General features: G+C 40.7%; 2 protein-coding genes across 6 annotated transcripts; both read right to left on the bottom strand.

Annotated features, from left to right (window-relative positions):
- Positions 1 to 1,224: 1,224 nt before the first annotated feature.
- LOC146376107 (uncharacterized) lies at positions 1,225 to 2,844 on the bottom strand. The gene is made up of 3 exons (XM_084945628.1): positions 2,447 to 2,844; positions 1,977 to 2,090; positions 1,225 to 1,445 (listed from the first exon to the last, which is right to left on the bottom strand). The coding sequence occupies exons 1-3, from the start codon at positions 2,493 to 2,495 to the stop codon at positions 1,228 to 1,230; spliced, it is 381 nt and encodes a 126-aa protein (XP_084801754.1). The 5' UTR covers positions 2,496 to 2,844; the 3' UTR covers positions 1,225 to 1,227.
- An 89-nt stretch (positions 2,845 to 2,933) lies between these two features.
- Positions 2,934 to 26,474, bottom strand: LOC146376106 (transforming acidic coiled-coil-containing protein 1-like). 5 transcript variants are annotated; one of them, XM_084945623.1, is made up of 14 exons: positions 26,171 to 26,474; positions 16,359 to 16,450; positions 11,696 to 12,122; positions 10,403 to 10,438; positions 9,911 to 9,965; positions 9,724 to 9,805; positions 9,114 to 9,166; positions 7,058 to 7,192; positions 6,842 to 6,918; positions 6,650 to 6,693; positions 6,236 to 6,396; positions 5,709 to 5,815; positions 5,496 to 5,616; positions 2,934 to 4,548 (listed from the first exon to the last, which is right to left on the bottom strand). In XM_084945623.1, exons 1-14 carry the CDS (start codon positions 26,233 to 26,235, stop codon positions 4,480 to 4,482), a joined length of 1,524 nt encoding a protein of 507 aa, XP_084801749.1. In that variant the 5' UTR covers positions 26,236 to 26,474; the 3' UTR covers positions 2,934 to 4,479. The 5 variants fall into 5 exon arrangements, with proteins under 5 accessions (XP_084801749.1, XP_084801745.1, XP_084801746.1 ...); XM_084945619.1 differs by lacking the exon at positions 26,171 to 26,474 and adding an exon at positions 17,947 to 18,474; XM_084945620.1 differs by lacking the exon at positions 26,171 to 26,474 and adding an exon at positions 17,947 to 18,468 and having other exon boundaries at positions 7,058 to 7,189.
- Positions 26,475 to 27,819: the final 1,345 nt, after the last annotated feature.

Here is a 27,819-nt window from a genome sequence, read left to right as displayed (position 1 = left end):
TAAAGAAACTCAGCGTATTCTAATAAAATGCTTAAAGCCTGCTTTATTCCACCTTTACACAAAAGTGACCACAATTGAGGTCTGTGATGAAACACTTGAGTGATTAAAAAAAAAAAAAAGAGGGCTTAAAATGTGAACTGACCTGACCTCTCAGTTTCAACATCTCACTCCAAGTTTAGTCAAGATTCTGGTTTTAAAGTTTTCACACATGTAAAGTCTCTCCTGGATCTGAGCACGACACCTTTGTAAGTGCTGAAATAACAAATATCTACATTCACAGGAGGGATTCTGTGTTCACTTTTGTTGCTTTCGGAAAAATTGTGTCCTCCTGTTAAGAGGAAGTGGTTGCACGTCATATGACCTGCCTCAGGACGGAGACCTACCTCACTGATTTCATATCCTGTGGCGACTGCACAGAAATTAACTTACACTGTTGCAAAAGGAAGCTTTGAAGTTTCAGCAGACCCTTCTGTTGCTGCTGAAAATCACAGACTGAATGTTTCCTTTACTGTACAGAAGACGGCCGAGGTGTGCTTTTACATCAGAGACATTAACATAAACACAAATTTAGTGAGGAGCAGTGTGTCAAATGCCACACCAAGGGTACCTTAGCCACAGTTTACCATGCACTGCACCCACACACGAAACAAGGGTGTGATTAGGTCTTTATTCAGACAAGCTTGCATACAGATAAAATAACAAAGCATCATCACAGACAATTTTAAACCTTTTAAATCAGTTTCAGATTACCGTGCGAAAGAGATTCGTTTTGTGGTTCTATGGTGTGAAGCAAGCTAGCTGTGCACTAAACTAGTGAGGCACCCCAGCACTTAGTTACCAAAACCACACCCGAGTCCCCCCCTGGGTGCATCAGAGCTGTGAGCTGTTCTTAACTTTGTACACATTTATTCACCACAAACACTCCCCAGGTTCAAATCCTCTTAAATTCAACAAGCTGCTACAGAGAACAAGGGTACTGTTTGAGAGGATGATAACTTAGACAAAGGAAGCTGCTTTAAAGCAGCTTGTACCTGCAGAACAGACCACACTCCCTTCCACCACAGCCGTCAAAAACCCTCGTTGAAACACGATATTTGTCACAAACCACATGAAACTCTCTGCAACTCAAATCCCTTTTTTGAACTTAAAAATAAAACAGATAAAGAGGAGGTGATGAATCACTGGAAGGAAAACAAAACAAAAAAAGGGAGGAAGAGATGGAGGAATTTACAGCTGACTCAAGGCCATACGCAGCAGCAGGGCTGTGATCAGCAGGACTGGGCTGGAAGAAATTGCCCCTGTGCTGTTGTGATGATCACCGTGGCTGTGACTCTTGTGGGGCCCGTTACAGTCATCGCCAAAGCAGCAATGCATCTTGGCTCCGGAAGTGCCGCTGTTAGCCTTGTCACAGAAGGCCTTGTATGTGCACGACTTCATAACTGTGTCTGAAAGAGATCGGGTCAGAGAGGGTGACGGGTAAGCTGCGTTGAAGTAACTGAAGACTTTCCAAGCACGCAAATGGACACACACGTAAAAGATGTCATGTGACCAATATGTGAAAAAAACTTTAGGTCATTTTAGTGCTTAGAATATCATCAGATGCATCTGATCTGTTACGAATTCACTCTGTGAAATAACAATCTTAGATTTTTGTTACCAACAGAAAAAGGTCTTGCCACAGCCCCTTCAGCTAAATGCATGAGAAAAGAGAAGCAGCTAAGTGAGTTTTATTAGTTTGTGGTTTATGGATTTTAATATTGACTAAAAAAAAAAACTCTTTTTTATGGAAATGGAAACTGTTTGAGCACTATTTTAAGGAGCACTGGTTTCCTGAATCTGTGACACAATCAAGCAGTGGGTTGTCAGTGTTGTGCTGACCTCTAGTGAGGCACTACTGTATCCAGTCACATCATACTGGTTCTGCTTGTTTTTCTGTGTGTGTTTGTACATGTATATGTGTGTGAGTGTTTACTCACTGGGCCCTGTGATGGTGGAGCAGGCATCAGCGTACTGAGGACAGGTGGTGGAGCCCTGACGGTTGCAGTCTTCCTCATTGGACGCCACGCATGTGTGACATTTGAGAGCATGGCCTTCACAGACAGAACAGGAGAGAGTGCCTGGCTTGAGACTAAGCATGCATATTCAAAAAGTGGCTGCAAGCATGCAGGTATGCAACGACCTTCTTATTAGTCCATTCACCCATACACACAGGTGTAAACACACACGCACACACACACACACTGAGCAGAGTATCCAGCTTCTGTCGCCTCCTACAATTTGAGACTGGGGAACATCTGCCACACTCAAAGGTATTTAAGTATGTCCAACAGACAGGCTTAATTTGAAATATAGTGACTAATTCTCCCCAAAAAATGGATTCTCTCCACCACAAAGTCTCCAATTAGTATGTAATCAGCAAAGTTGATCCCTTTTCCTAAAAACTTACTGTGGCAGGCCAGAGAGATGAGCAGCAGCACAGCCAGAGCAGTCTTCATGGCAGCAGGGCGATGGGTCACTGTGTCTTTTCAAGAGTCCAGAGAAAGAGTGGATGAGCCGAGATGAGCGTCTGATGGAGGAGACACGGGAAGTTGAGGTGGAGCTGGAGGGGAAGGTGTCTGAGGGCATTAAAGTCTTACCGCTGTAATCTCCATCTATGATGCACAGCCAGCACACTGCTGTAATTGACTTAAAGCAAGCTTTCCCAGGGAGAGACACACAGTTAGAGTTTGGTGTTATTAACAGAATTATGAGGTAATTTGTTTGTTTTTCTAACTACTAAAGCTTTTTACAGTGTGCATAAAAAATGTAATGTATGTGCAAAATGTAAGCGGTATGCATCGTAATCAGCAGCGAGTCCAAAGCTGCGGCCATCACATGCACACTGACACATACAGAGAACTCAGACAGGAAAACAAAAATCAAACATAGCAGAACAAATTCTATTTAGGTTTATTCAGGAAGGATGTACAAACGCTCAAGTCGCTTCTACACAGGAGTGAGATCGTCATTTCTAATTCACAAATATATATTTAAATAATTACAGGGGCTAAAGTTACAAAGCCAATTAAGTTATCCGACATTAAGAAAGTTACAGTAGTGACTGACCAAAAAGTACCAACACCAAAATGAAAGGCTTATATTTTTAGTTTATGATAAAACCTGAATGAGCTTTGATCTTTTCACACATTTCTTTTGTTTTTCTAAAAGAGAACACTTTTTTTCTGTATAAAATGGGAACCAGCTCTAATTTTACTGTTGTTGCGGCGCTGTGCCGATCTAGTTTTTATTGGTGTGCTAAGAAAAAACTGTGTGCATTCTGAAAAATGCAAAGATGTGAAAGTAAACATGCAATAAATTGATATTTTTCTGTTGCATTACTAGTGTACTGCTGTAAACACAAGCAATAAGGCTCACATGTTCATCATCGCACATAAGCAATGGAAAAAAATACAAAGGTGTCAAAGTCTGAGAGATAAATGTGATTTAGTGAGCAATTGGTGACATACTGAAAGTTAAACAAAAACTGTTGACACACAGAACAGCAGCACTTAAAAAAATATAATAGCCTTTAGCCTTCAGCCGACATACAGAGTGACTCTTTTTCTCCTTTCCAGCTGTTCGCGATCATTAACACCAGTTAGTCAAATTTGTGTTTATGCACACAGGATGAAGCCGTGAATTTTTATGTGATTGTCAGGTTAATTAATTAATTTTTTTACATATAAAGTGACTGATTAATATTCTGTGGCTTTTTGAATTGTCGAGCATCCCAAATGTGCCGCCGTCTGAACCAGTTTAAACAAATGATATTAATTATGTGCAGCTTGCTTTCAATATCATAACTGAACAAACAAACAAAAGCCTCTGTGGGCTGCTGTACTTCCTCAAATGATCCTAAACCCCTTTCTTCCCGTTTTGTGCAGCTTGACTTTAACCTTGACCTCATTCAACCCTGACGAAATACCCCTGAGCCTTCCTTGGTGAGCATAAAACCCACGTTTGCGTCGTAGAAAAATACACTTTATAGACTGCTTCTTTTATAGAAAATATTCCTTCTACAAAACTGAGCTGAAATGTAACTTTAAAACAAATCTCGACCTAGATTAAATCTGATGTCACCCTGCATGAGGAGTTGCTGGGAATTTAGCGGTTAAGCTGCTGGGAAAATTAAGTTGAGTCACAAGTGAGCTGTTGTTCGCTGGAATGATTGACAAAAGCACAAGGCCCCCAGATGGCCTCAAAATGGGCACGAAGTCAAAACAAACTAAGATAATCACACGTAATTAACATGTATAGAGCGTTCTTGGTTCCTGTCACATGTAGTGCAATCGTAGTATACAAGAAGTTACTTTAGACGTCTGTACATAAGCAGGCTCTGAGATGCAGGGCAGGTACAGGGTATAAGAACTGCTTCAGGGCTGAATGCATGCACGGGGCCAGAGGAACGGACAATCATGGTTGATTCCCATAAAGAAATCCTCAGTCTGTTTTTCCCATTTTGGCAATCAGCTCGTCACAGATTTTTGTCAGTTCTTCGATCTCTTGATTCTGTAAAAAAACAGAATAGAGGAAAGTAATTAAATACCATCTAACCACCAAAAATGCTTTTTTAAAACTCAGCAGCACTGTCATTTGCCAGAAATCATGACCTAGATACCCAGAAGAAGAAAAAACACAACAAAAGTTTTCTTGTAAGCAGTTTCATGTAGGAACAAATTTCTATTTAGCGAACTTCACTGTAGAAGGAAGTGGCTCGTGATCGTTCAAGTGTGACAAGCTGTAACTAAACTTTCATGGTGTGCACCTCAGCTGAGTGGCAGTGCAAGCCAGCTGCATGATCCCTTTAGTTTAACAAATACAAGTGCAAATCATATGTAAATATTAATCGGATTGTTTCTTTAAGTACGCTTATTTGGAAATGATCCAGTCCAAGTCCAGATTATTTATTGTATTCAACTACTTTTTTGGCTTTTCCCTTTGGGGGTCGCCACAGCGGATCATCTGCATCCTTCTCACCTCATCCCTACTATGCACCTCTGTCACACCACCCTTCTGCATGTCCACCCTGCCTGCACTCTCTTCTTCACTGTCTTATTACTGTATTATTGTGGGGTCATGTATTATTGTAGGGTGTACCTTACAATATAAAGTGCCTTGAGGCGACTGTTGTTGTGATTTGGCGTTGTATAAATAAAAGTGAATTGAATTGCATTGTCGATTGTTTGGATCGCTGACCCCAGGTTAAACTCATCCACCTTCACTATCTCTGCTCCTTGCAACTTCACACCTGTCTTGCTTGCTCTTATCTCAAGTGCATACCTCCACCTCTCCAGACTCTCTTGCACTTGCTCCCTACTCTCGCTATAAATGACAATGTCTTCTCTAAACATAATAGTCCAAAGAGCCTTCTGCCTGACTTCCTCTGTCAGCCCGTCCATCACTACTACACACAAAAAGGGGCTCAGAGCAGATTTTGTATCCATAATGCAATTCACCTTCTGCTGCAGGGCTTGTTCCAGAGACTCGTTCTTCATCTGTTCCTTCCTCAGGCTGGCGGTCATCGCCATGTTTTCTGCGCTCGCCTTTGCACGCACCTGAGCGATCTCCTCATTAGCTCTAAGAGATGCATGAAATGAGATAATTAACAGAAACTGAATCTGTCGAGTGTTTCGTTTCTTATTGTAGTTTTATATTTGCTCTCTACATACTTGTCCAGTTTCTCCTCTGCATGCAGCTTTAGTGTTTGGTATCTCTGCTCCTCCTGCTTGACTCTGGCCAGATACTCTTGTGCACACTTCTTCAACACCTCTTCATTCTCCATGAGGAAACAAACACAGTGCACCTTAGAAGTCATCTTTACAGTGAATGCTTTTGTTATTCTAATTCTTCCCTTAGCTCGAGTCTTTAACTAGAGTAATGCCCTACACTGTGATTTAACACGTTTACACCTAGAAGTCTTTCCAATACAACCACATAAAGTGAGGAGTCTATTTAAGTCCTGGACCAAACTGAGGTAAAGATTTCAGCATACAATTAGTTTTTATGTGGCATCTGACGAAGATGGGAACCATGAAATATTGATCTAAACCTGTATTGTTGCTCTTAAGACCACTGCCCTTAATCACAGGATACCATCCAACCTTATTCTGACCTTAATCCTCTTACAATCCTCCAATTTGTGCTACTACCAGCTCATCATCACAGCACTTGGACTTGACAGGCATATACCCCTTACTTTCTTAAAGCCCTCCAGGGTGCTCTTCATATTTTCGTAACGGCGAAAGACGTCAGAAAGCGAGCGCTCCACTGAGTTCAGGTCTGCCAGGGCAGCGTCTTTCTCCATCGTCACTGTGTGCAAAGCCTTCTGGGCACTCACAGTGTTGCGCTGCTCGTCCTCTGGCAGAAGAAGAAGCAGCTATTGTTAAGGCGTGGTACACAACTTTTTCTCAGACTCAACTGCTTGAAATATTGCATTTTTAATCACAAGCAGGGAGGAATTTGGTTTTTCACTGATGTGACATCAGAAATCATAACTGCAGGCTCGATAAGAGATAACACAAATTCTTTGAAATGTTTGATTTAATGGAAAATTTTGATTTGATGGAAAAAAAAAAATTGTTCAAATATATCTCTCAGTATTTCCACTCACCAATCATCTGAGCGATTGTCTTCTCATATTCTGCAACAATCTTTCTGTAATAAGACACAGAATGGTTTCTAAGGGCTACATATTCATTCATTCTGCTTTTAAAGGTGATAGAGGCGAGATAAGTTAACCTATCATAGTTTATCAAAACCTTACGCGACCACTCTCATGGTAGTGGTTTCTCATATTTCTAACCTCATCTCATCCACTTCTTTCCTGCAGTCTTCATACTTTTTCTTCCAGTCACTGACTTCAGCCTCCTTAGTGATGATCTGAAAGAAGACGTTTCCTGTGAGCATGAACTGTGTGCATGAATGAAACCTTGTCAAAGTAAAAAAATACAAATAAATAAATAAATAAGTACACTGATGACATGCAACACTGATGAATGAGTGTGATAGAAGAGTGTACCTCCTCTCTGATAAGGGTGAGAACAGCCTGTTTTTCTGCCTCACTGATGCAGATGGAATCCAGGACCTGACTTCCCGTTTTCTGCATCTCACTTCCCCCCGACTTGTTCTTCAATTTGCACGTGTCTTCATACTGCTGAGAGCAGAAGGAAATCAGTCATGCTCTCCTGTGTCTTTTTCTTTTGTACGGGGCTAATAAGCGGTTTACCCACTAAACTGTCGAGAATTTAAAGTTATCTAGGCCACAAACAGTTTTCACTATTTTGGGAAACAGCATTCAACAAAACTCCCATAAAACTGAACAAACTTTTTCTCTGTACTGGTTTAGCGTTCAATGCCGTTTTATATTTACACCATATATTCCATGTAAACTGTGCTGTTTTCTTGTTTTTGTGCAACTTTTCTGTTATATGAAGATATTCCACACACCAACTCCTTTCCTTCTCTTTGTTTTCCTTTTATTTTTCTCTCAAACTGCTCATCTTTCACCTCACACCAGCCGTTGGCTTTCGATCGGCGTTCTTACAGACCTCAATCCTCCTCCTTCTCTCCGTCTCTCTCTCCTCTGTTGTTTTGTCCTTCCCTGGATTACGGCTGTCATATTCTAATCTGCTGAATGATAATCATAATCCATCTGTCACCTGAGCACATGAGCACAGTGGCAGACACTAAATACCTCCTGCAGCACAGTGAAGTCATCGTATCAGTACTGTACTAGTTTTGAGCTCTAAACTGCACACTGAGCATTCAGCCAGACAATCTTTCTATTTTTACTGTGCAGAAGTATCAATTAATTTATTATGAAGCGGCAAAGTACCACTGTTACTTTTACACATAGTGCTGGAACATGCCAGGACATGTCAAAGCCATTGTTTTTAAAGTGAGTGTTTTGTCTGCAGACTGCATTTATACTAGACTACATTTAGAGCCACAAACAACATTCCTGTCACAAGGCAGAAGTTCCAATCATTTTTTTGGCAAAGTGACTTTTATATATCCTCTGTTTATCCCGCTAAAAAGTGTCACTGACGTAAAAAGAAATGTTTTTCAAGACAGATCTGGCCAAGATGGCAGCAGAAATTGCAACAGATATAATATAACAGTTCCACAAAGATGTTTTAAGTGGCCAAAAAGAAACGGATTCCTTATAATGTAGGTACAATAATGCAGAGTCATAAAGATACTTGCAAAACAGGTAATTTCTTTATTTTATATATAATCCCTTCATAAATCCTGTTGATTACAGTCTATTTAACAATATAAGTAGAGATGTTACCATTTCTACTTGAAAACTGCCTAAAATTCGGTCTGAACATCAAGGCTGCATTTTGCCCTCTTTTCATCCAGCTAAAATTTGGTCGCAACATCAAAGTCCCACAAATCTCAAAATAATTTGTCCAGTTGTGAATTTTAAGAGGTAAGGTAGGTATCAGTGCGTTGGTATTTCTCCAAAGTCATATTTATAGCCAAACTGTAGTCCACAAATGGCATTTACTATTTCACATAAAGCGTCATAATTATTGGAGCTATATATGTTACATGGGAAGCTTACAATTAAGTGCTCATTGCCATTATTCTTTATTTTTTTCTTATAACGTTTTTATTTTTAACACAGACGCTAAGCAAACTAGAACAAATGAGAAGCCGACTGTGAGTCAAACACTTGACTAGTGAATGTTAAAAGCTTTGCCTGAGACATAAAATATTGCTTTAGCCCCACCTAGTGTTCACTAGATGGTATTATCATGGAAGGTGCAAACAAACAAAGAATATGCAGGACAGCTTCTAGTTTGATGATGTATAAATAGACCAGAGAGCAGAGCACAGGTTTCTGGCACAACTTCACCTACTTCCATGGAGATGCATGGAGGAGGGAAAAAGACTAAAAAGGTCAAAGCTCCAACAGCACATTGACCAACATGAAAGCCTCAAGCCAAAAATCATTGGTCTAACAGTGAAATTGCTCTATATAGTAAGACTTTTGCTGTCTTTAAATGGATTGTACATGCAGCAGATGTAGGGAAATGACTGGGTGGTAAAATGTGACGGTATCTCACCACAGAGCAGCAGTCTGATGCCTCAGGTTTGGATGTCACCTGGCAATCTTGGACTAGAAGGAAACAGCAGTCACTGGGTCATATTTAGTGCCATATAATGTAACAGACTAGGTTACAGTACACAAAATATAAATGTATTCTTCTAAACAACATTTTGTTGTGTAAAATCTAATTGCATTTACTTTTTTTTTAAAATTATGATGTAAGTATTTCACTCACTGTACATACATTTGAATTATTGTGAATGTGAGCTGTATTTCAATGCTTCTAGGCCCCTAGCACATTTTCATAATGATTTTCTTTCACTTTCTCATGCTCATAACTCACAAAGTAACAGGGTTCAATGTGATGCAAAATTACATGTGAAGTTAATGATTACTGTGTATGTGACGGTACAGCAAAGATGACCTAGTTGATGTGCAGTATTGATTAACCCTGGCTGATTGTTTGATCCAAGTGGAAAGCTGATGCAGGCTGACAATTATTAACAGTTATCTGATATTGGGATAGTGTGTGCCCTGTGTACTGTGTGTATTATGGTGAAGTGGCCATGAGAAAAGTAAATATAGTATAAAAGTATAAATAAACCTAAATTAATCATTTGACTCACTGTTCTGGTCCTTTTCTGGTTTGACCCCGACGCTGCTCGCCAGTTTCTCCTCATCTGTGGCGTGGTCTCCATGATGGTCATCCTTCAACAGCAGCAAACTCAATCATCCATAGCCATTGCATGTAGTTTGCAGTGCTAATGAACGAGTCTGAAGCTGCTCAACAGCAGAAAACCTATTAGTGCTTACCTGTCCGTTAAAGTCGTTCTGGATCGGCTGGTTCTGCTTTACTTTGCAGGAGTTCCTGAATATGAAGGCAAACGACAACATCAGCACTAACACAAACAGATCACATCCGTGTGTGCATACATGTGGACAAGTGTGATGACGAGAAGAGAAATTAGGAGACAGAGGAAGCCTTACAGCTGGGCCACATAGCTTTGCTTTGTGTGTGCTGAGCTCGCATGCTCTGCTAAAAGTGCTGAATTACACACAGCAAAAAAAGCAGATTAATGAAGAAGCTGTTTGCCAAATTTAAATAACATTTGCACAGAGCATTGGAGGGATGTATAGGGTTACCACTAACCATTTCTCTCATCTACTTAATAAAATGAATTCCACAATTTCTTCCACCTTCGCTTTGTGATCAAAGGAGAATTAATGAATGTATGCAAGACAAAAAAAAAGAGCTGCAGTTACACCACACAAACATTTCTGCACCTACAGTTACAAAGTACTTACAACAGAACACAGAGGAAATGGACTTGCTCAGCAGTCCTGAGGCCACACAGAGAAAAGGGACACAGCATGACAGGGTTTGAAGGAAAAGGAAGGAAAGACACAGGAGAGGACAGGATAGGGGTCAGGGTAAACACAAGGTGAGTGCAGGATTATTGTTCTTTAGTAAACTGAAAACTGAGGCAAAAACTAGACGGCAGATAAAGAGATCATCCAAACATGTCCTAAACATCTACCTGCCGGTGCTATTTTTACCCTCATATGTGATCGTTCACTCAGATACCTTGAATAACTAAAACTAAAATAAAAAAAATCTAGGTCCAAAAAACCCCACTTTTGTTAAATAAAATAAGTAACACTAAAAATTATTGAAATGATATTGTGAACTCTCAAAACTAACTATAACTAACTATAATGTGTTTTTGACTTTAATTTGGTAAAATTTGTTTCTTTGTTTTAATCTTCTGTGTTAAGCACATTGAGTTTATGCATAAAGAAATATCAATAAAATTCCGAATGCCATTTCACATCAGGATCATTTTTGGGATATGTTAATAAAACAACAGTTAAGTTGCTTTTTAAACCATCCATTAGTTAAAAAACAGGAAAAAAAAAAAAAACCATGCCTGTGCCGAATCTTTTTTAAAAGCTCGAATTAGTGGTAAATATGGAGTTCTGGTTAAAAACCACCAGAGGGCGATGCTTGACATCTTAACATCGTACGACGAGGGGGTTACAGAAACGTTAAGGAGGTTAATACCTTTGAAGAGAAAGAAATCTTTTTGCAAAAACAAAGCTTTTCTTAAAAATACTTAATCCAGGTATGAAGACAGGACTACAACATCCAGCCTTTCATCAGCATCCACGGGTTAAAATCAGGCATTTTAAATAAAATCTTTTCTGACTGAATTCTAAAACTTCTTAAAATAAAACCAACACTACTGCAAAAAAAAGCATTATTAAACACGATAATGCTGAATATTACTTCTTCATTAGAAAGAAGAGAAGAAGAAAAAACAGCTCACAGGACTTTTTCAAGACACACAACAGGCGACCACGGCTGATTAAAATGGGAACACTTTGATCTCCTAGGTTCATTGAGGACAATAGTGAGCATTCAGTACTGTTCCCTACAGCCACTAAAAGAGAAAAGCACTTGTTCAGCTTGAAAATGTGTGAGTCACCTTGGCTCAGATTCAGCATTTGTGTAACTGCAGTCACCGACTGGAACAGGGATGATTATGGCTGATGACTGGAAAGGACAGGGCTTCGTATACAAGTCTGTAACGTACTCACGTGATAATTGACCCTTTGGGCTCGCAGGTCAGTTTTGTGCTTGGTAGCGAAATGTCAGAGTCCATGTTGCCATTGAGCAAATCCGAATCCACACTAATGTCATGACTGAGAGTCAAGTTTGAATCCGGGCTTGAGTCGGACGTCACCGGAGCCTCGTCATCCACCTCGGAGGGATCGGGTTTGTTCAGCGGAGAGACGACAGACAGCGTCGGAGGCCGGGCAGCCTGTGGAAGAGTCTTTGATGGGGAAATGACCACTTCGGGTTTGTTACTGAGGGTCAAATTAAGGTTCTGATCCAAACTGAACCTGCTGTTGTCAGGCGAGGAGCTGGTAAGGTTGTTCAGAGAATCGACCTCTTGGGATGGAGCGGTACCAAGATCCTGGCTGGAGACTGTATTCAGAATGTGGTTTGTAACATCAGGAAAAACTGTGGAAAAAAACGAAAAATAGAAGTCAGTTTATTTACAATTTGGGTATGCTGATTTAAACACATGTGGAGACTAAAATGCGCACTAATGTAGGTTTACGGAAGCTGTTTTCAACTCTCTACAGTGAGAGTTTCAACATTTAGGATGCAAAACCCTAAAAACAGACTCATATGTTGCTGACAGCCTTTATCGATCTACTTGTGCCACAGGGCTGCAAAGATATTTTTAATGTATGTATGTGACTGATCCTGAAGAGCTGTATCGAAAGTGATCGAGAGAAAACAGCTGTAATAAAATCAGGATCTGTGTCAAACAAGCGTCTGTACAGGATCACTTGCAAAGGATCCAGTTATGTTTTGGTGAGGCAGGTGAAGAGGGCGCCAATCTCATCTGAGATTTGCAGCTGGAAAAAGTCAATGAACTGCTCCGTACAGACTACAGAACTGAAAATCTAGAAACAAAAAGAATCCTCTATTTAAATGTCACTACTTAGCTAGTTTGTCATATAAGTTAACTAGTTAACCTTTGTACTGTGAAAAAAAAAGAAATTAAATGAGGGAAAAGGGCGAGCTAAGACGGAAAACGCCTGGATTCAAAGGTTGAGAGGTGTGGCCCAATACTTTTGTCCATATAGTATATCGTGAGGTAGAGCGGGACAGCTGGCAATCGGAAGGTTTACTACCCAGCTCCCCATCAAGGTTATTACAATTTTTTTACCTCATTTATCTAAATTCTTTCTTTTGTTTAATTACATTGTCCCTCTGTTCAGCACTTTGGCCGACGCTTGATGTCTTTTAAATGTGCTATACAAATAAAGCTGACTTGACCTGACTTAAACTACAAAAAAGGGTTAACTCTAATAAAGATAAAAACTAGATTTTAGACAAAGAAATGACCTGAAAATATTTAATTAGCTTGGAAAACTCAGCAAATGTTCTGAGTTTTAGTTTAGTAACAATTTCATTACAACTTGCCTGATGAGGCTTCGATGGATGTGTTTATAAAGACTTTGGATGTATACAAGACTTTGTGACACTGTACTGGTTTCCTTGCATTTTGCCTCTGACATATGTACTCCATTCAGTAATAACAAGGACTAAACTTAAACTAAACACTTTCAAACAATAAAAGCTAAACTGACGCAAGAAAATCCACTGCGGAAACTAACTAACTGAAACTAAATTAAACAAAATTTCAAAATGAAATTAAAATAAAAAACTACTCAGAAAATACAAAAACTATAATAACTCTGCTCCCCATGGCTGCTTGTCACAGTTCCCCTGGGCAAGTTACTGAACCCTGAGTTGCCCCTGATGCATCCATAGGTGGATGGATTAGAAGGCACATAATAAACTGTAACTTTGACACTAACATTTTGGCATCATAATTTGCTGCTAATGAAAGAATACAATAGGGGTGTTAACCAACATGTTAAATGTAATAACTTGTGCAAAACATTGCTATCTATAAATCCACTCCTCCAGTTCCTCCAGACTCTCTGATTGTAAACCATGAAACCTCACATCCCCATCCTGTGTCTATGTTAAGACTGCATCTGTCTCTGGAGGATTTAACCTTGCAGTGATTCATGAAACTTTTCCTTCTCCTGTTAGAGCACTTAAAATGGCTGCTGGCTTCCTCAAAGAACACTTCATTTCCTGTGTCCTTATACATCTCTTTAAGAGCTAGCTAACAACCACAGCAGCAGCTGAATCACACTGCTGCTGAAACACAGGAATCTCTATAACAAGTCAGACCCCCTCACCCATCCACATACTGTTAAACTTACAATACTACGCCCGTTAATAACGCAACAGGGACCTCTCCGTACGCTAACATGAATCGAGGCTTTGTGGTTTCAGCTCTTTCTCACACAGTTTGCTCTGATCGAATGCTAACGTGAGGCTCACTGAATCACAGAATAAGTTCAGCTAAGCTTCAGCTGAAATCAGGATACTTTCAGGCACACAACAGAAACGCCCTTTGGAGACAAGGAACAGATGTAGAGGAACCACACCCAGTCATGCAAAGGACGTATGCACCACCACCACGTGGCTTAGCAACAAAAACAACATCAAGCTGAATTACAGATTCACAGCTCACTGAAAAAGAAAGGAACAGAAGACTGATGGGGAACAGAGAAACAAATACAAGCATACACACAACTGCCTAAGGTTTCATCTTCATTATTGTTTAAATAATACATCTAGTTAGATTGTGGCGTGTGGATGTTCCCAAGAAAAGGCAGTAGTTTCCCAGAACCACAAGTCTTCTAATTATAGGGAACCCGAGTATCAGTTTCTCCACAGTTGATCTTTTATTCATGAAACTAACCCAGATTTTTTTAACTTAACTGACTGTTTCAGCCCAAAAAGGAGAATGCTATTGTCTGCAAACTACTTTCAATAACAAATACGGTAATCTCTATTACTGTGTGGCACAGCTTCACATATACTGTGGTTACATAACACATCCGTGCAAAATGGACACAACATATCCACACACACAGACGAAATCAATCACTTTTTAATCATCATTAAAGGACATGGAGAAACATTTGTGACAATCACATTTGCTTCCACACAGAAACGCCATCGCCATGGTAATGCGTGGTACTTGTGTCTGTGCGTGTCTGAAAGCAGGACAGCTGAGGAAGAGGGGGTGAGAAGCACCCCAGTAGGCCTTGCTGGCAGGTTCAAAAAGAGAGGATTCAACCCACGTCATTTGCAAGTCTGTGCCTCACTGAAGTGAGCTCATTTACATGTCTGATTACCTTTCATAAGCACACTTTGAGCAGATCACAGTACGCTGATCCGAGACCAGATTCTGGCACGCTAAAACTGCATAATGAGCAACATAATATTCCCAGTATGAAGTTACACAAAGCAACTTTGCATTGTCTGAACATTTTTAAACGCACACTAGCGTAAATACTACTGTTACAACAAAAGTATCACTTTTCTCCAAATTACAAAAGAAAGCAAAAACAAATCCAACCCGAAAAAGAAGGCATAATTATGAAAGTAATAGTCTTCAACAAGCTATTATTCTGAAGCAATAACAATAACTGTGACATCTTTCTTTATGTCCGCCTGTCTAAACTGACTCTCAGTGCAGATTTAGATCAGACATCTTATGAGGAAAACCTTTCACACTGGAAATCTTGGCAGCAACCTGAGAATTAGGCCAGGTATTGTTTAAAACGCTTATGGATTATCTGTGCTTCCGTACCAAAACAAATACATGTTATAGAAAGTATGGAAGACTAATTTTCAGCATTGTGTGACACAAGAAAAACCAGCTTGTTACCCAGCCCCACCTGTGAGTGTGTAATGTCAGCAGTCAGTCCGATTAGGCTTCATGCGCAGAGGTGCTTTTAACACCCCTCTCAGAGCTAAAACAAAATCACAAATGATTGGAAATATGTGGCATGGTCCATTATCCTGATGTAAGCAGACATTCAGGAGTCGACTGTTGCAGCCACAGTGTAGGACAGGGCGTAGGTGCTTCATCCCAACAGCAGTCAGACTGCACAATAACCACGCAGGATAAATACCAGCTAAAAAACCCATCTGTAAACATTATCATTCCCACTGCACTGTAAGTACATATAAAAAAAAATCTCTGTGTAATTTACTGCATTTGGTAACCATTTGTCCATACAAATCGGGGTGATATTGTTATTTTTATTATTTTTTTTACCACGTCTTTAATTAACTTTTTCTTCCTGACCCTTGTTGTAATAACTGAATTTTCCCAGTGTGAGATTAATTGCGTCCATGTCTATCAGAAGACACACAGGCACAGTGTGGTCATAAAGGGATGGACATGGTCAACGGTTACAGACCCTTACATCATACAGCAGAATGTATACATGTTTTCATGCTGTTTAACTCACTTAGATCATCTTTCTTACCCTTCCTTAATCTCAGTTTGCTCATATTAACCATGTCTGTGTGCCTAAATGCTGCCATGTGATTGGCTGATTAAATAACTGAATATGTGTAGCTAATAGAATAAATGTGGTTTACCAATTTTGTTAATCAGGTTTTCATTTTCTCAAGCATGAAGCTTATTTTGTTTATGAAATGACGAGAAACCAATTCATGTCTGTTAAATAAGAGGACACAGACTCATTGCCTTTTCTGTACCACCAATCACGCTCATCCTGCAGGTAGGGTGGATTCTGACAAGTGTACGAACACTGGGCTAGCTAAGCAGCTGAGCAATCTCACCTGAATGGTTGGAGTTGTCCAGTTGGCCCAGCAGCTTCACAACACTCGGAGACTCGGCCTCTGGAGTCTCGAAGGTCCCCTCGGAGTCCGAACTGTGAGACAGAGGAATGAATAGATTCATGAAACTGAGCAACAACTGAGCTCAACTATTCATGATATTATCTGGAACTAAAAGTCAAATGTTGCCTTTTGAAAATAAAATGTGCTGAAAATGAGAAAACACAATATACAACATTGTATTTGCAAAAATCTTTAGAAGATGGGCTAAAAATAAACATCACATTGTCTGGTTTAAAGAAAGCGTTTCAGACAACGGTGTGCTGTCTGTGAGAACAGAGAGGCACTGAAAAGCTTCATAAGCTGCACATATGTCCTACAAACAGCTACTAAATTGTGTTTATAAAACTTTGAATGCTGTTTTGGGGCGTTGGATCGTCTTGTTCCTTCTAACAAACACAGAACAGGTTTTCAGTATGGAATTCATGTTTTTTTTAAGTGACCCAAGCACAATAGCGCTGAAAGTTCAAAGTGACCAAACATAAAGTGCTTTTATTTTAAAGGAAGTTAGAGGAAGGGAGAGGAGAGGAAGTGAAGCACTACAAGGCCACCTGCATCCTTTGCTCTTTAGTAATGACACACTGTGTCCCGCAACACACAAACACAGACACACACGCAGTCTTTGGGTCTGCTGTGTCAGCTGCCACGGCAACCAGCCAAAATTTATTTCCAAACTGTGGAGAGACTAAAAAAAAGGAGGGACATCAACAGCGAGGGTGTGTGTGTGTGTGTGTGTGTGTGTGTGTGTGTGTGTGTGTGTGTGTGACTTCAAAGCACATCAAAATGTCTGCACTCTAATGAAAGACAGCACAACAAGCAACAAAGCTCACAGTCCCAGCCACACTTCACCTCTGATAACCAGCTCACGCAAACACACTGACACTCTGGGGCTCCATACAACCCCACCATCAGCAGCTAATCCTAATATACATACCCACTCGCCCCCTCACTGTGTACACACACACACACTCTGAGTCACATCCCAGTGACGGCCCCAACGGCTGCAATCTTGGAAGGTTACTTAGAGACTAGAAATGGACAAGAAAAAAAAATCTAAAGCTTTGGAAACTGTGGCTTTTTTTCTCCTGCCCACAGTTTTCAGCAACTGTTCTCCAACTACCACAGAGCCCTCACAAACACCCAAACACCCATAAAAACAGGCCTAGACAGTCCTACCGTTGGTTTCTCAAAGAAACACGACGGTGCACATAAAACAGACACTCGTGAAACAGCAACCTGAGCGCCTGGGTTTTAAACAAGAATCTGTTTTTAGCAAATGACAGCATCATCAATCCTCAGCACAGGAAAGCATCAGAGATTATCACAGCTCTGGGCAGTTTGTCTGCTGTAAGTGATGCCCTGTCTCTTTGTATACAACCACCACCTGTCAGCATGACTCAGGGAAGTCATCACACAAACACCCACATTCACAATCAACCCGCGAGAGTCCGTGGCATCAAATCTTCTCTATCAGAGTGTATTTATTATACTGCAGCAGCTATGTTTCTCTATTCACTTCATGCACTCTTACATGTCTTCTCCATTATTCTTCGCTGCGGGCTGCTCATCATCAGCTGAACCTCCAGTCACTGCTGACCACGTCCATTTCGCCCACTGGACCGGCGACAACCAGGACATCCTTGCGACACGTTCAGTCCCGAGCGTGACGACACTTCTAAGAATTAATAGTGACCTTCCTTTTCCTCTGTTTCGATTACTACTGCTGTCAACGAAACTGGCAGTTTATCTTGGAGTGCCGCAAGAAAAGAAAAGAAAAGAAAGGCGAACACGAGTGCACGATCTGTGTTTTTGATTCTCTTCCTCTTCTTTTGCCTTGTCTGTTTGCTGTCTCACTTCCTCCTCTTGCTTAGCCGCTTAGATTTCCCATCCTGCTCTTCTGCTTTGTTGACGTTCGTGAGAGAGAAACGTGCCTCACACTGCTGCAGCTGCTTCTGTTGCCGCTCTGCTCTAAACAGCACTGACTCACACGGCACAGATTACTGGAGCATCAGTATTCACTCCTCCCTCTGCTCCCCTCCTTTTTTCACTCTCCGCTCTGTCTGGGCGGACGATCAGCTGGTTAACAGACATCAGCTCGCCCTGCTCCCACATGTTTGCTAACTCTCTTGTTTGTCCTCAGGAGGTTGCCTTTCCCCGCTCCGATCCTTTCAGGGTTAAGCGAGGAGAGGGGGGGAAAGGAGAGCCAAAGCTTCCTGTTTAAAGAGGCAAGAAGGGTCTGTTTTCTCTGGGACAGACAGACTACTACAGAAAAAGTGGATGAGTTGATCAGGCTAAGGGAGAAGAATTAATAGGGCATATATACATTTTAAAAGCTGTAAGTATATGAAGTATTCTGAAAAGACTGGTGCAAATGCTATCTGGAAATTATACCCTGCTATAAAGCCCATTTACTCAACATCACCCCCTCCCCCCACAACTATAAACCTCAAAGCACTCATTTATGCATCTAGACACAAGCATTTCTGAGCATTTCACAAACTGCTAACTACTATGCTTGTCACACAAAACCTCTAGAGTTGTAAAACTATCCAGTCAGCCTCAGCTCTCTCAAGAAAAATACCTTTTTAATTCAAAGAGCCAGAGAATGGCCAGACTGCTTTGAGCTGATAGAAAGGCAACAGTAACTCAAATAATTACAGTCAAGATAAGCAGAAGAACATCTCTGAATCGAACCTTGAAGCTGAGAGGCTATAACAGCAGAGGACCACACAGAGTCCTACTCTTGTCATCTCAGAACAGGAAACAGGCTCAATTCACATGGGCAAAAACTTTGGCTGATCAGAAATCATGAAAGTATCTATCCATCCTGCCTTGTATCAACGGTTCAGGCTGGTGATGTTGGCGTAACGGTGTGGGGAATATTTTCTTGGCATATGAGCATCGTTCAAACCTCAGAGCCAACCTGAGTATTGTTGCTGACCACATCCATCTCTTTATGACTACAGTGTATCCAGGACCATGGATAACAGACTATCAGGATAAAAGTCAACTTTTGAACATGACACTGAGTTCACAGTAAACAAATGGCCTCCGCAGCCACCAAAACTCAATCCAACAGAGCACATCTGGAATGTGGTGGAACGGGAGACTCACATCTTGGATGTACATTTGACAAATCTGCAGCAATTGTGTGATTCTATCATGTCAACATGGACCAACATTTCTGAGAAATATTTCCAGTTGAATCTGTGCCACAAAAAATTAAGGCAATTCTGAAGGCAAAAAGAGGTCAAGGCCAAGGCACATCTCACAAAGTGGGTGGTGTATGTACTCTGAGAGCTTTCCAGATGCGATAAAATCTTTACAATTTTGGCTGCTTTAAAACAGACGTCCTGGCTTTTTATTATCATGGATTGAAGGATGTTTCTCACAAATTAAATGACTGAGATGCTGCTCAGTCACTTAATTTGCTTAGTGAGACTGAAAGGTACTTTAGCTTAATTTGCTGTAACAGTTTGACTTGGCAACACAGAGGCCCGCATGAAAAAGAGGATTCGAGATCAAATATTTCTAACGAGGACTAACAATAGTCTCTTTACATTTATAATAATGCAGGCAAGTAAAATCTGAGCTGAGAATAAAGTTGCTGATCTAGTAATATGTCATCAACTAACAGAGCTACTATTCACTTAAACGATCCAAGCCAGCCTGAGGACAAATCAATACAGCAAACCTAAATTCAGCAGTAACGATGCAGCTCAGCACGACACCGGCGGAATAAAGTATTTCGCTGAAAGCTTCATCGTTGCTCACACAAATGCATCTGAGGTTGCTCATTGGTGGCTTATGTAAGTCCAGGCTTTCACATTTATACCTCTCTCCCTTTCTCTCTCACACACACACGGTATCTAGGCCAGATGAGATGTATTCTTTGACAACAAAAAAAAACATGAACCATGAATAATCTAATAACAGGAAGAAGCTCCAACTACTGTGAAAAAGGTGAACTGGGAATGAGAACGAAAGCATTTTATTGCTTATGCTTTTTATTTGCACTCGAAGGTGCCCGTCCTGCCATTTACTGCTCCCACAAAACACGTGGAAGGAAAGACAGGAGCGCTATTATCACACTGAGCTGATCCACAGATACACGCAGGCAGCGAGAGAGGGAAAGATTAACCAGTGCACTCACACATATTTTTTTTACACACTGGCGAACACATAAAAAGAGGCTCTGTTCAGCCTATGATGAGTCGACAGCGAAAACAGAGCAAATGAGAGCCATGGCAACCGGAAAAGACTGATTTAATTAAGCGCGCAGAGACGGGGGAAGTGTTAGAAAGAAGAGAGGCAGAAAGAGGGAGATAATAGAAATGAAAAGATCTGGGATATGAAAGAGAAAAGAAAAAGAACGTTTGGGGCGGGAGAAGAATCTCAAACATTTGTTTGTGTTTGCTTTTAGTCGCCTTTGTTCCCTTATCAGGACAGATGAGAAGACAAACCTGTCTGTCCTGGAGAGGACGGTCTGCCTGCAGCTAACAAAGCCCTTCAAGCAGCACACAAAGGTGAAGTGAAAAGGCCATGCAAGATTATTTATTCAATTTCAGTTACAACAATGGCTTTAGATATTAAAACCAAGCCAGCTGTTTGGAAACATTTTAGTCTCAAAAAGTCCAGTGTAGAATGAGAAATACAAGTTCATTCAAAGTTCAAATAATCATGATCATTACATAATCATAATAAAGTAGCCATATGTGATATACACTATGTGCTGCACAAACTCTTCACCCTGCAACACCTGGAGATGTGAACTGGCCATACGAGGAAAACAGTAAGTAAAACAGTACACCGTCTGTGAGTGGAAATATCCCTCACTCTCTCCCTGGCAGAGGCACAGACCGCAGACAGAAGCAGGAGGAAAATACAAGGGGAAAAAAATCAACTCTTATGTAATACCTTGAAACCACAAATAGCACAGACAAGTAACAGTGTCAAAGCCCACACATACACGTTCTCCTATAAGTGGTCATCGGCTCTCGTAGTAACACACACACAAAAACAAAAAGAAACGACTATGGCACATTAAAAAGGCACACTCCTACACACTTGACCACGTCTATTATATGGGTGTGCCGTCAGTTAATGTAGCAAGAATGCACATCCTTAATCACGGAATAGATGTTGACTGAAAGGAGCATGTGTGGTTACGAGCTATATATATCGGCCGTGATAAACATGTCTGTGAGCCGCAGCAGAGGTGATGTGATACTGGAAGAGATAAGTGTGTGTTTGTGTGTAGACTAAGAAGGAATTAGTGAGGCATCCCAGCTATCACAAACTGTTTATTTCTATGCCTAATCCATTGCATGATGATATAAGGTTAGCCGCCCGACGCTCACTTTAGCGCCAGTATAAAGTTTACACACTGCCTGTAAATATTCTTTGTCCTTAGATGAATACTAATAACAGTTTTTGTTACACTGGACATGATTTCACTTTGAAATTTATCAAGTATTTTTTAATTTGGACATTCTTGTGTTTCCCTCTTCATCAGCTGGACAAAAGCTCACCTTTTCACAAAAAGTGGCCCTGTGTCTCACGAGACGAGCAGATTGCTATGATAAACTGTTGAAAATGTTGCCTTTATACCCAAGGAATACTACACTATTGTCACTTATTCACGTCTTACATTTTTATTTTACATCTTTTAGTCTGTTCTGTGTATTTTATGTTATTATTTGGCTTTTTTGCCTTTCTCCTGGCCGCAAGACACATTCTACCAGAAAAAAATAAAGTTAAGCTGTAGCTGAAATGACTTTGGGCAGCCCCAAAAGGTTACAAAGCCTTTGATTATAACAGTCATCCCAACCTGACTTTATGTTTCTATCCCCAGTACAGCTAAGAATAACAGAGTCATCAGCATGTTTTGTGTCCAGTGTAATTACAGCTTACATTCTTTTAATGTTAGATTTCAGCTCCGGCTGTGTTTCAATTAGAAACTGCACTCGAGTGAATGCGCAAAATGTCATCCTTGAATGGTTCTTCTTTGATCAACAATCACACAGCACAAATGCTAAACGGCAAACATGTCATGTGACGTACACACCAGTGCTACTGCGTCCAACCTCAAATGGCTAAAATTAAAAAGTAACATTTTTTCTATATATTTTTTTTTTTAACAGATTCAACTTCCACTTGGTGGAATACAAACATAACAGAGCCTGGATTCCCTTTTACATAAGAGCATGTTTAATGTCTCACAAAAGACAGTCTGTTGTAATATTATCTAATCCAAACAGAACACTATGTTGGGCTTCCTAAAAGATATGGCTCCATCTAGTGGTCATTTATGGAACTATTCCTCACGTAAGAAAAACGAAATGACACAAAGGCCAACACCAGCTTCAGTCAGCGATTCAATAATACAAAACATGGATGCAAAAGACATGACACAAAAAATAAATGTAAAAAAATCAGGTGTCATCTTTGGGAGCCTAAATATTTCACTCCTGATGGGATGGGAGTGTCCTCTTTAAAAATGTTAAATGTTCTCCATAGAGCACAAGGGGTCACTGCATGATTAGATTTATATGAAAATGGTGCCAGTTATTCACAAGGGCCTTCAAAATCACCAAATACTAACCCAGTTGAACACCCGTGGGAGATTTTGAACAGCTCTCTCTCCAAAACCATCATCAAACCCCAAGATGAAGAAATAATAGCCCTCATCCCTCCAGTGAGGTTACACAGACTTATAGAATTAGCATAGAATTAGAATCAGGTTGTTCTTGCTGCACTTGTTGCCACATCAACTTACTACAAAAATTTCTGGTACTTTAATTTTTCATCTGTCGGTAGGTGGAAACCTGATGCTGTTGTTAATAATTACTACCCCATTTCCAAAAAAGTTGATATTCTGTGTGAAATGTGAATAAAAACAGAATTCAAATGTACCATGTTAAGAAAAATACAAGGTCATTTTGAATTTGGCAGTAACATATCTCTCTTTTAACAACAGTCTGTAAACATCTGGGAACTGAGAGACCAGCTGTTGGACTCTGGGGAGAGGAATGTTCTCTAATTCTCGCTGGAATATCGGATTCTAGCTGCTCAACAGCCCTGGGTCTCCTTTGTTGTATTTTCCATGTCATGATGCTCTGGGTGTTTTCAGTTGGTGAAATGTCTGGACTGCAGGCATGTCAGTTCACCACGTGGAATCTTGTACTATGAAGACATGCTCTTGTCACTGATGAGGCATGTAGTTTAGCATTGTCTTGCTGAAATATGCAAGACCTTCCCTAAAAAAGCCTGGATGGTTGCTCACCTCACCTACTAAAAAGGATGCTGCATCCATGTTTTCCCAAAGGAATTCCAGATTCATCTGACCACAGAACAGTTTTCACTTTGCGTCTGTCCATTTTAAATAAGCTTTGGTCCAGAGAAGTGAGCAGCATTTATGGATCCCATTCACATATTAATCGTCTGAACTAAAACAGACAATCAATATGGCATGAAAGTTTTAATCTGCATTTGTGGATGGCAGAGTGAATGGTTTTCCAGAAAAATTCCAGAGCCAATGCAGTGAGGTTTGTAAATGCAGTTTTCCTGCAGATTTGCAAATCTGTCTATCGTTACTTTTCCAGTCTTTTGTCACCTCGTCCCAACTTTTTTTGCTGCCATCAAATTTAAAATGACCAAATATCTTTCATGAAACTGTAAAATGTCTATGTTTAAACATTCAATAGCTTTTCTATGTTCTGTTGTGAATAAAACATTTTTGTCTATGAGATTTTAGCAGTTCAGAATTGTAAAGCAGTAAACTATTTTATCTTAATCTGATGTGCTGATCAGAGCTGTGATTAAAATTTTGGTGGGACAGCAGAAGATTTTCAGATTTCAGTCTGGGCGGTGGCATTCTTCAGTTTGGGAAGGGCTGTTATAAAAGACACACAGAGATAAATTTACACAAAGAGAGACTCGTGCTCCAAATTCTTTGGTATGCTTTTGGGAAGCACATCGCGAAAGAGTTCCTGAATATTTTATAGAGAACATTCAATTATTTGCGTCAGAGCGGAAAACTAGCTCGGAGTGAACACAGTTACAATCATCAGAGCCGAAGCCCTTGCAGTGCTGCAATGCACTAAAATAACCCGACTGACAGCGACATGATAAAACAAAGAGAGAAAGAATGAGGCGATGAGAGAATAAGAGAGGAGGACTGATGCACAGGCACCAGCTGAGCTACTGTTTTGGACTACAGCAGGAACAAAAGAGCACACAATTCCCACACTACAGTTCATGTCCATAGTGTGGGAGGGAGTCGACACACCCCACTGCAACTTATGTTTGTATTTACATTCATATCTTCAAATCAAATCAAAACAAGTTTAACTGCCATTAGAAAGCCAATATAGCTATACTTATTCTTAACTTCATTTCAACATCCAATGTATGGTGCAAATCAAAGTTTTTACCTGTTAACTTCACAATTATTTAGCCGTGATTTTCATCTTTATGCTGGTAATACCCCACAGCGAAGCCTTATGCTTAAAATCAATGCTTATCCTTAGATTTGTCACATCTTCATGTATTCACAATACATGAAGACAGTGACATTTCACTCCACGTTAGATTGATTTGTACCATGGAGACGGAAATGAGCTCCAAATGCAGGGCAGCTTTTTCCCAAGTGAGACACTTTGGAGAGCAAAAAAAAACAGTGTACATCTAAGACTGCTCCAGTTAGGATATAAAATGGATGATGAAGCCAACTAAATTTAGATCCTAAGCTGAAAGCTCCAATCCCACAGCAGTGTTTGGTTTCCCAGTTTTCTCTCAAAGAGGACCCCAACCCCCATCTGACCTTACAAAAACACAGATGGATACAGAAGACTGGAGTATGCTTGAGCGGTGAGATTTTTTTTAAACCAGCTGAGCATTTCTTAAACACGGCTTTGTCTCAGTGTTTGTCCCTTTGAGTTCTCTGCAGCTTTTTCTTACAGTCGCTCTCTGTGTTCTGCTGCCATCTCCAAAATAATATCTGTTTCAGTACATGGCGGCAGTGCTTCTCATATTAACAGCCACTGACAAGAACCACTAAAATAACACACAATGCGAAACTGTTGTTTTGCTACAAGGAGCTTAGAAAAGCTTTTAAGTAGGACGAAGTGAAAGGACTCGCTCTTTGTGACAAAGGATTAAGAAAAAGAAGAGGATGAGCGGTGACTGGGTGCTTTCTAGCCTCAGCTCAAACATTTAAATGCCCTTTTTTTCAATATAAGTGTTCCAGACAGCTGCGGTTTTCACATCTCACGGGTCTTTAAGGATGTCAAACACGATGCATGAACGAAACAGGAATCTGCAGTACCTGAAAGAAATGGACTGCACAATTTGTGCGATTAACGCAGTGCAGATTAGGGTTAGAATTAGGGTCACAGCGGCATAATCAAAACCTGCCAGCAGCATTGTGTTTTATACTGTGGTAACTACAGCAGCTGTCAAAACTGAACTGCTTTAGACCTTCAGCTCATGTTATCAGCTGCGCCACTCCTCAGTCGAGCTCGCTTGCTTTCTGCCTTTAGTCTGATTTGAATACCTAACTAGTATTCAAACTCCCACGATGGGCAAATTTGCCTAGCACAGAAAGTCCTGTTTGCTTCAGTGTCCCAACACTGCACTTTATCTCCCACTTCTCTTCCCCCTCACTGACAGAAGCATCCACGTTAGACAAAACACCAAAGAGCTGGAGCATCTCCCCACGCTCGCAGACAAACATATGAAGAATCTAGCCTTACATGCTGTTCTTCTTGCGAGGAGAGCTGACAGATCCCTTCCTGTGCTGGCTGAGAGAGCCCCCCATGGCAACAGCAGCGTCTGTGCTTGGTACAGGTACGTCCCAGATGTCTTCTTCCACTTCCGAGTTTCACCTCTGTGTCTCCTCCCGACAGTCTGGCTCAGCTTCAGAGCAGCGCAACACACCGCTCCTCATGGCTGACTAGTTATTATTTAACCAAGCGGCCTCTCCTCTTTCCTCTTTCACAGACTCTGTTGATGCTCTACGGAGCATCATCAGCACTACACGTGAATGGTGACAAGTCCCGCCTCCTTGCTCTACTTCCCAAGCTTCATCATCTCCCTCTCTTTCTCCTTCAAAACACACACACACACACACACCCCAGACCAATAGCACTGCCCTTTGGAGAAAGATAGAGAAGTTAAATGTGTGTGTGACGGGGGAAAATTAGGATCAAGCATAAAGAGTTGGACAGGAGGCAGATACAGTGTGTGTGCCAGTGTGTCACGGGGGTATCTGGCAGACTTGACAGAATTGTTTAAGACAGAGAGAGCCTCTTCTATTGTTCGTGGGCTGAATAACAGATCTGACATCCAGGGGGAGGGAAAGAGTTGGTGGCATAAAACACAGCTCCACTTGTTATATCACATTCCCGCTACCTGCTGTGACCCAAAGCCCCCCCCCCCCCCAAAAAAAAATAGATTTAACATGACAACAAACATGCCCTTTCACTGTAAGGAAGTATTGTTTGTACACTTTAATTTCTTATGTTGATTGGTTAGATTTTGACCTCTTAACCCTTAATCAGCCTCTAAGTTTACTTCAGAATCAGGTCATACAGTGTGATTAAAATGACAAGAGGCTTAATCAAGGCTGATAAAGACTAAAAACTGTTATGAAAATAAAAAAGCTATTGTTTAACCATTAATTTGAAGGAAAGCGCTTATAGGGTTGGTCCAATCCTCATGCTGAGTCACAGTGCAGCAGAGACGATTAATGAATAAATAAAGAAACCACAGCTCTTGATTCAAGTCAGTCTGACCACGTCTGTCTCTAATGATTAAAGGAAGAATGGTTTAAAACCTCAGAGTGTTGCAGGGTCAGTAATTGGAGTCACCCAAAAGCTTTAGCACATAATTTCCTCCCACTGAAGTGAATCACACGAGGCTCAGTATGGAGGTCCCAGCTTTTGAATGACACACATTTTTACCCAACAGGGACAACTACGGAAATGCGCTGAAAATATAAAAGTACAATTTACCAGCTATTACTACAAGCATGAACTCTTTTGTGGTCTCTCAGTTTGGGAGCTACTGTTTTATCGTTTTTTTTTATCGTTTGACCTGCAACATGCATTCAAGAAAACACGAGCATTAAAACGAAGACAAACACCTCTGACAAAAAGCTTTAAGACTAACCGTAAAAACAAGTTCAAGACTTTGACTTACCTCATTGCTTTTGCCCAAATCTGCAGGCCAACTCAACCGCTGCGACTGATAGTGTGTTTATCACTTAACTGCGCATGCCCGAGTGATTTGCTATAGTAACGACAATGAGATCGTACATCTGACAATTATGAGCTGCGTCCTTCGTGTGTGGTTTACTTTTTTTGGCTGCTCTTACTTACTTTAAAACATCACCTCGTCTTCG

Source organism: Perissodus microlepis, chromosome 12 (genome assembly GCF_051167445.1).
Source record: "Perissodus microlepis isolate ML-2025 ecotype Zambia chromosome 12, ASM5116744v1, whole genome shotgun sequence".
NCBI classification, from domain to species: Eukaryota; Metazoa; Chordata; class Actinopteri; order Cichliformes; family Cichlidae; genus Perissodus; species Perissodus microlepis.
The sequence above is the reverse complement of the archived record's forward strand: the minus strand, read 5'-3'. Positions and strand labels throughout refer to the sequence as shown.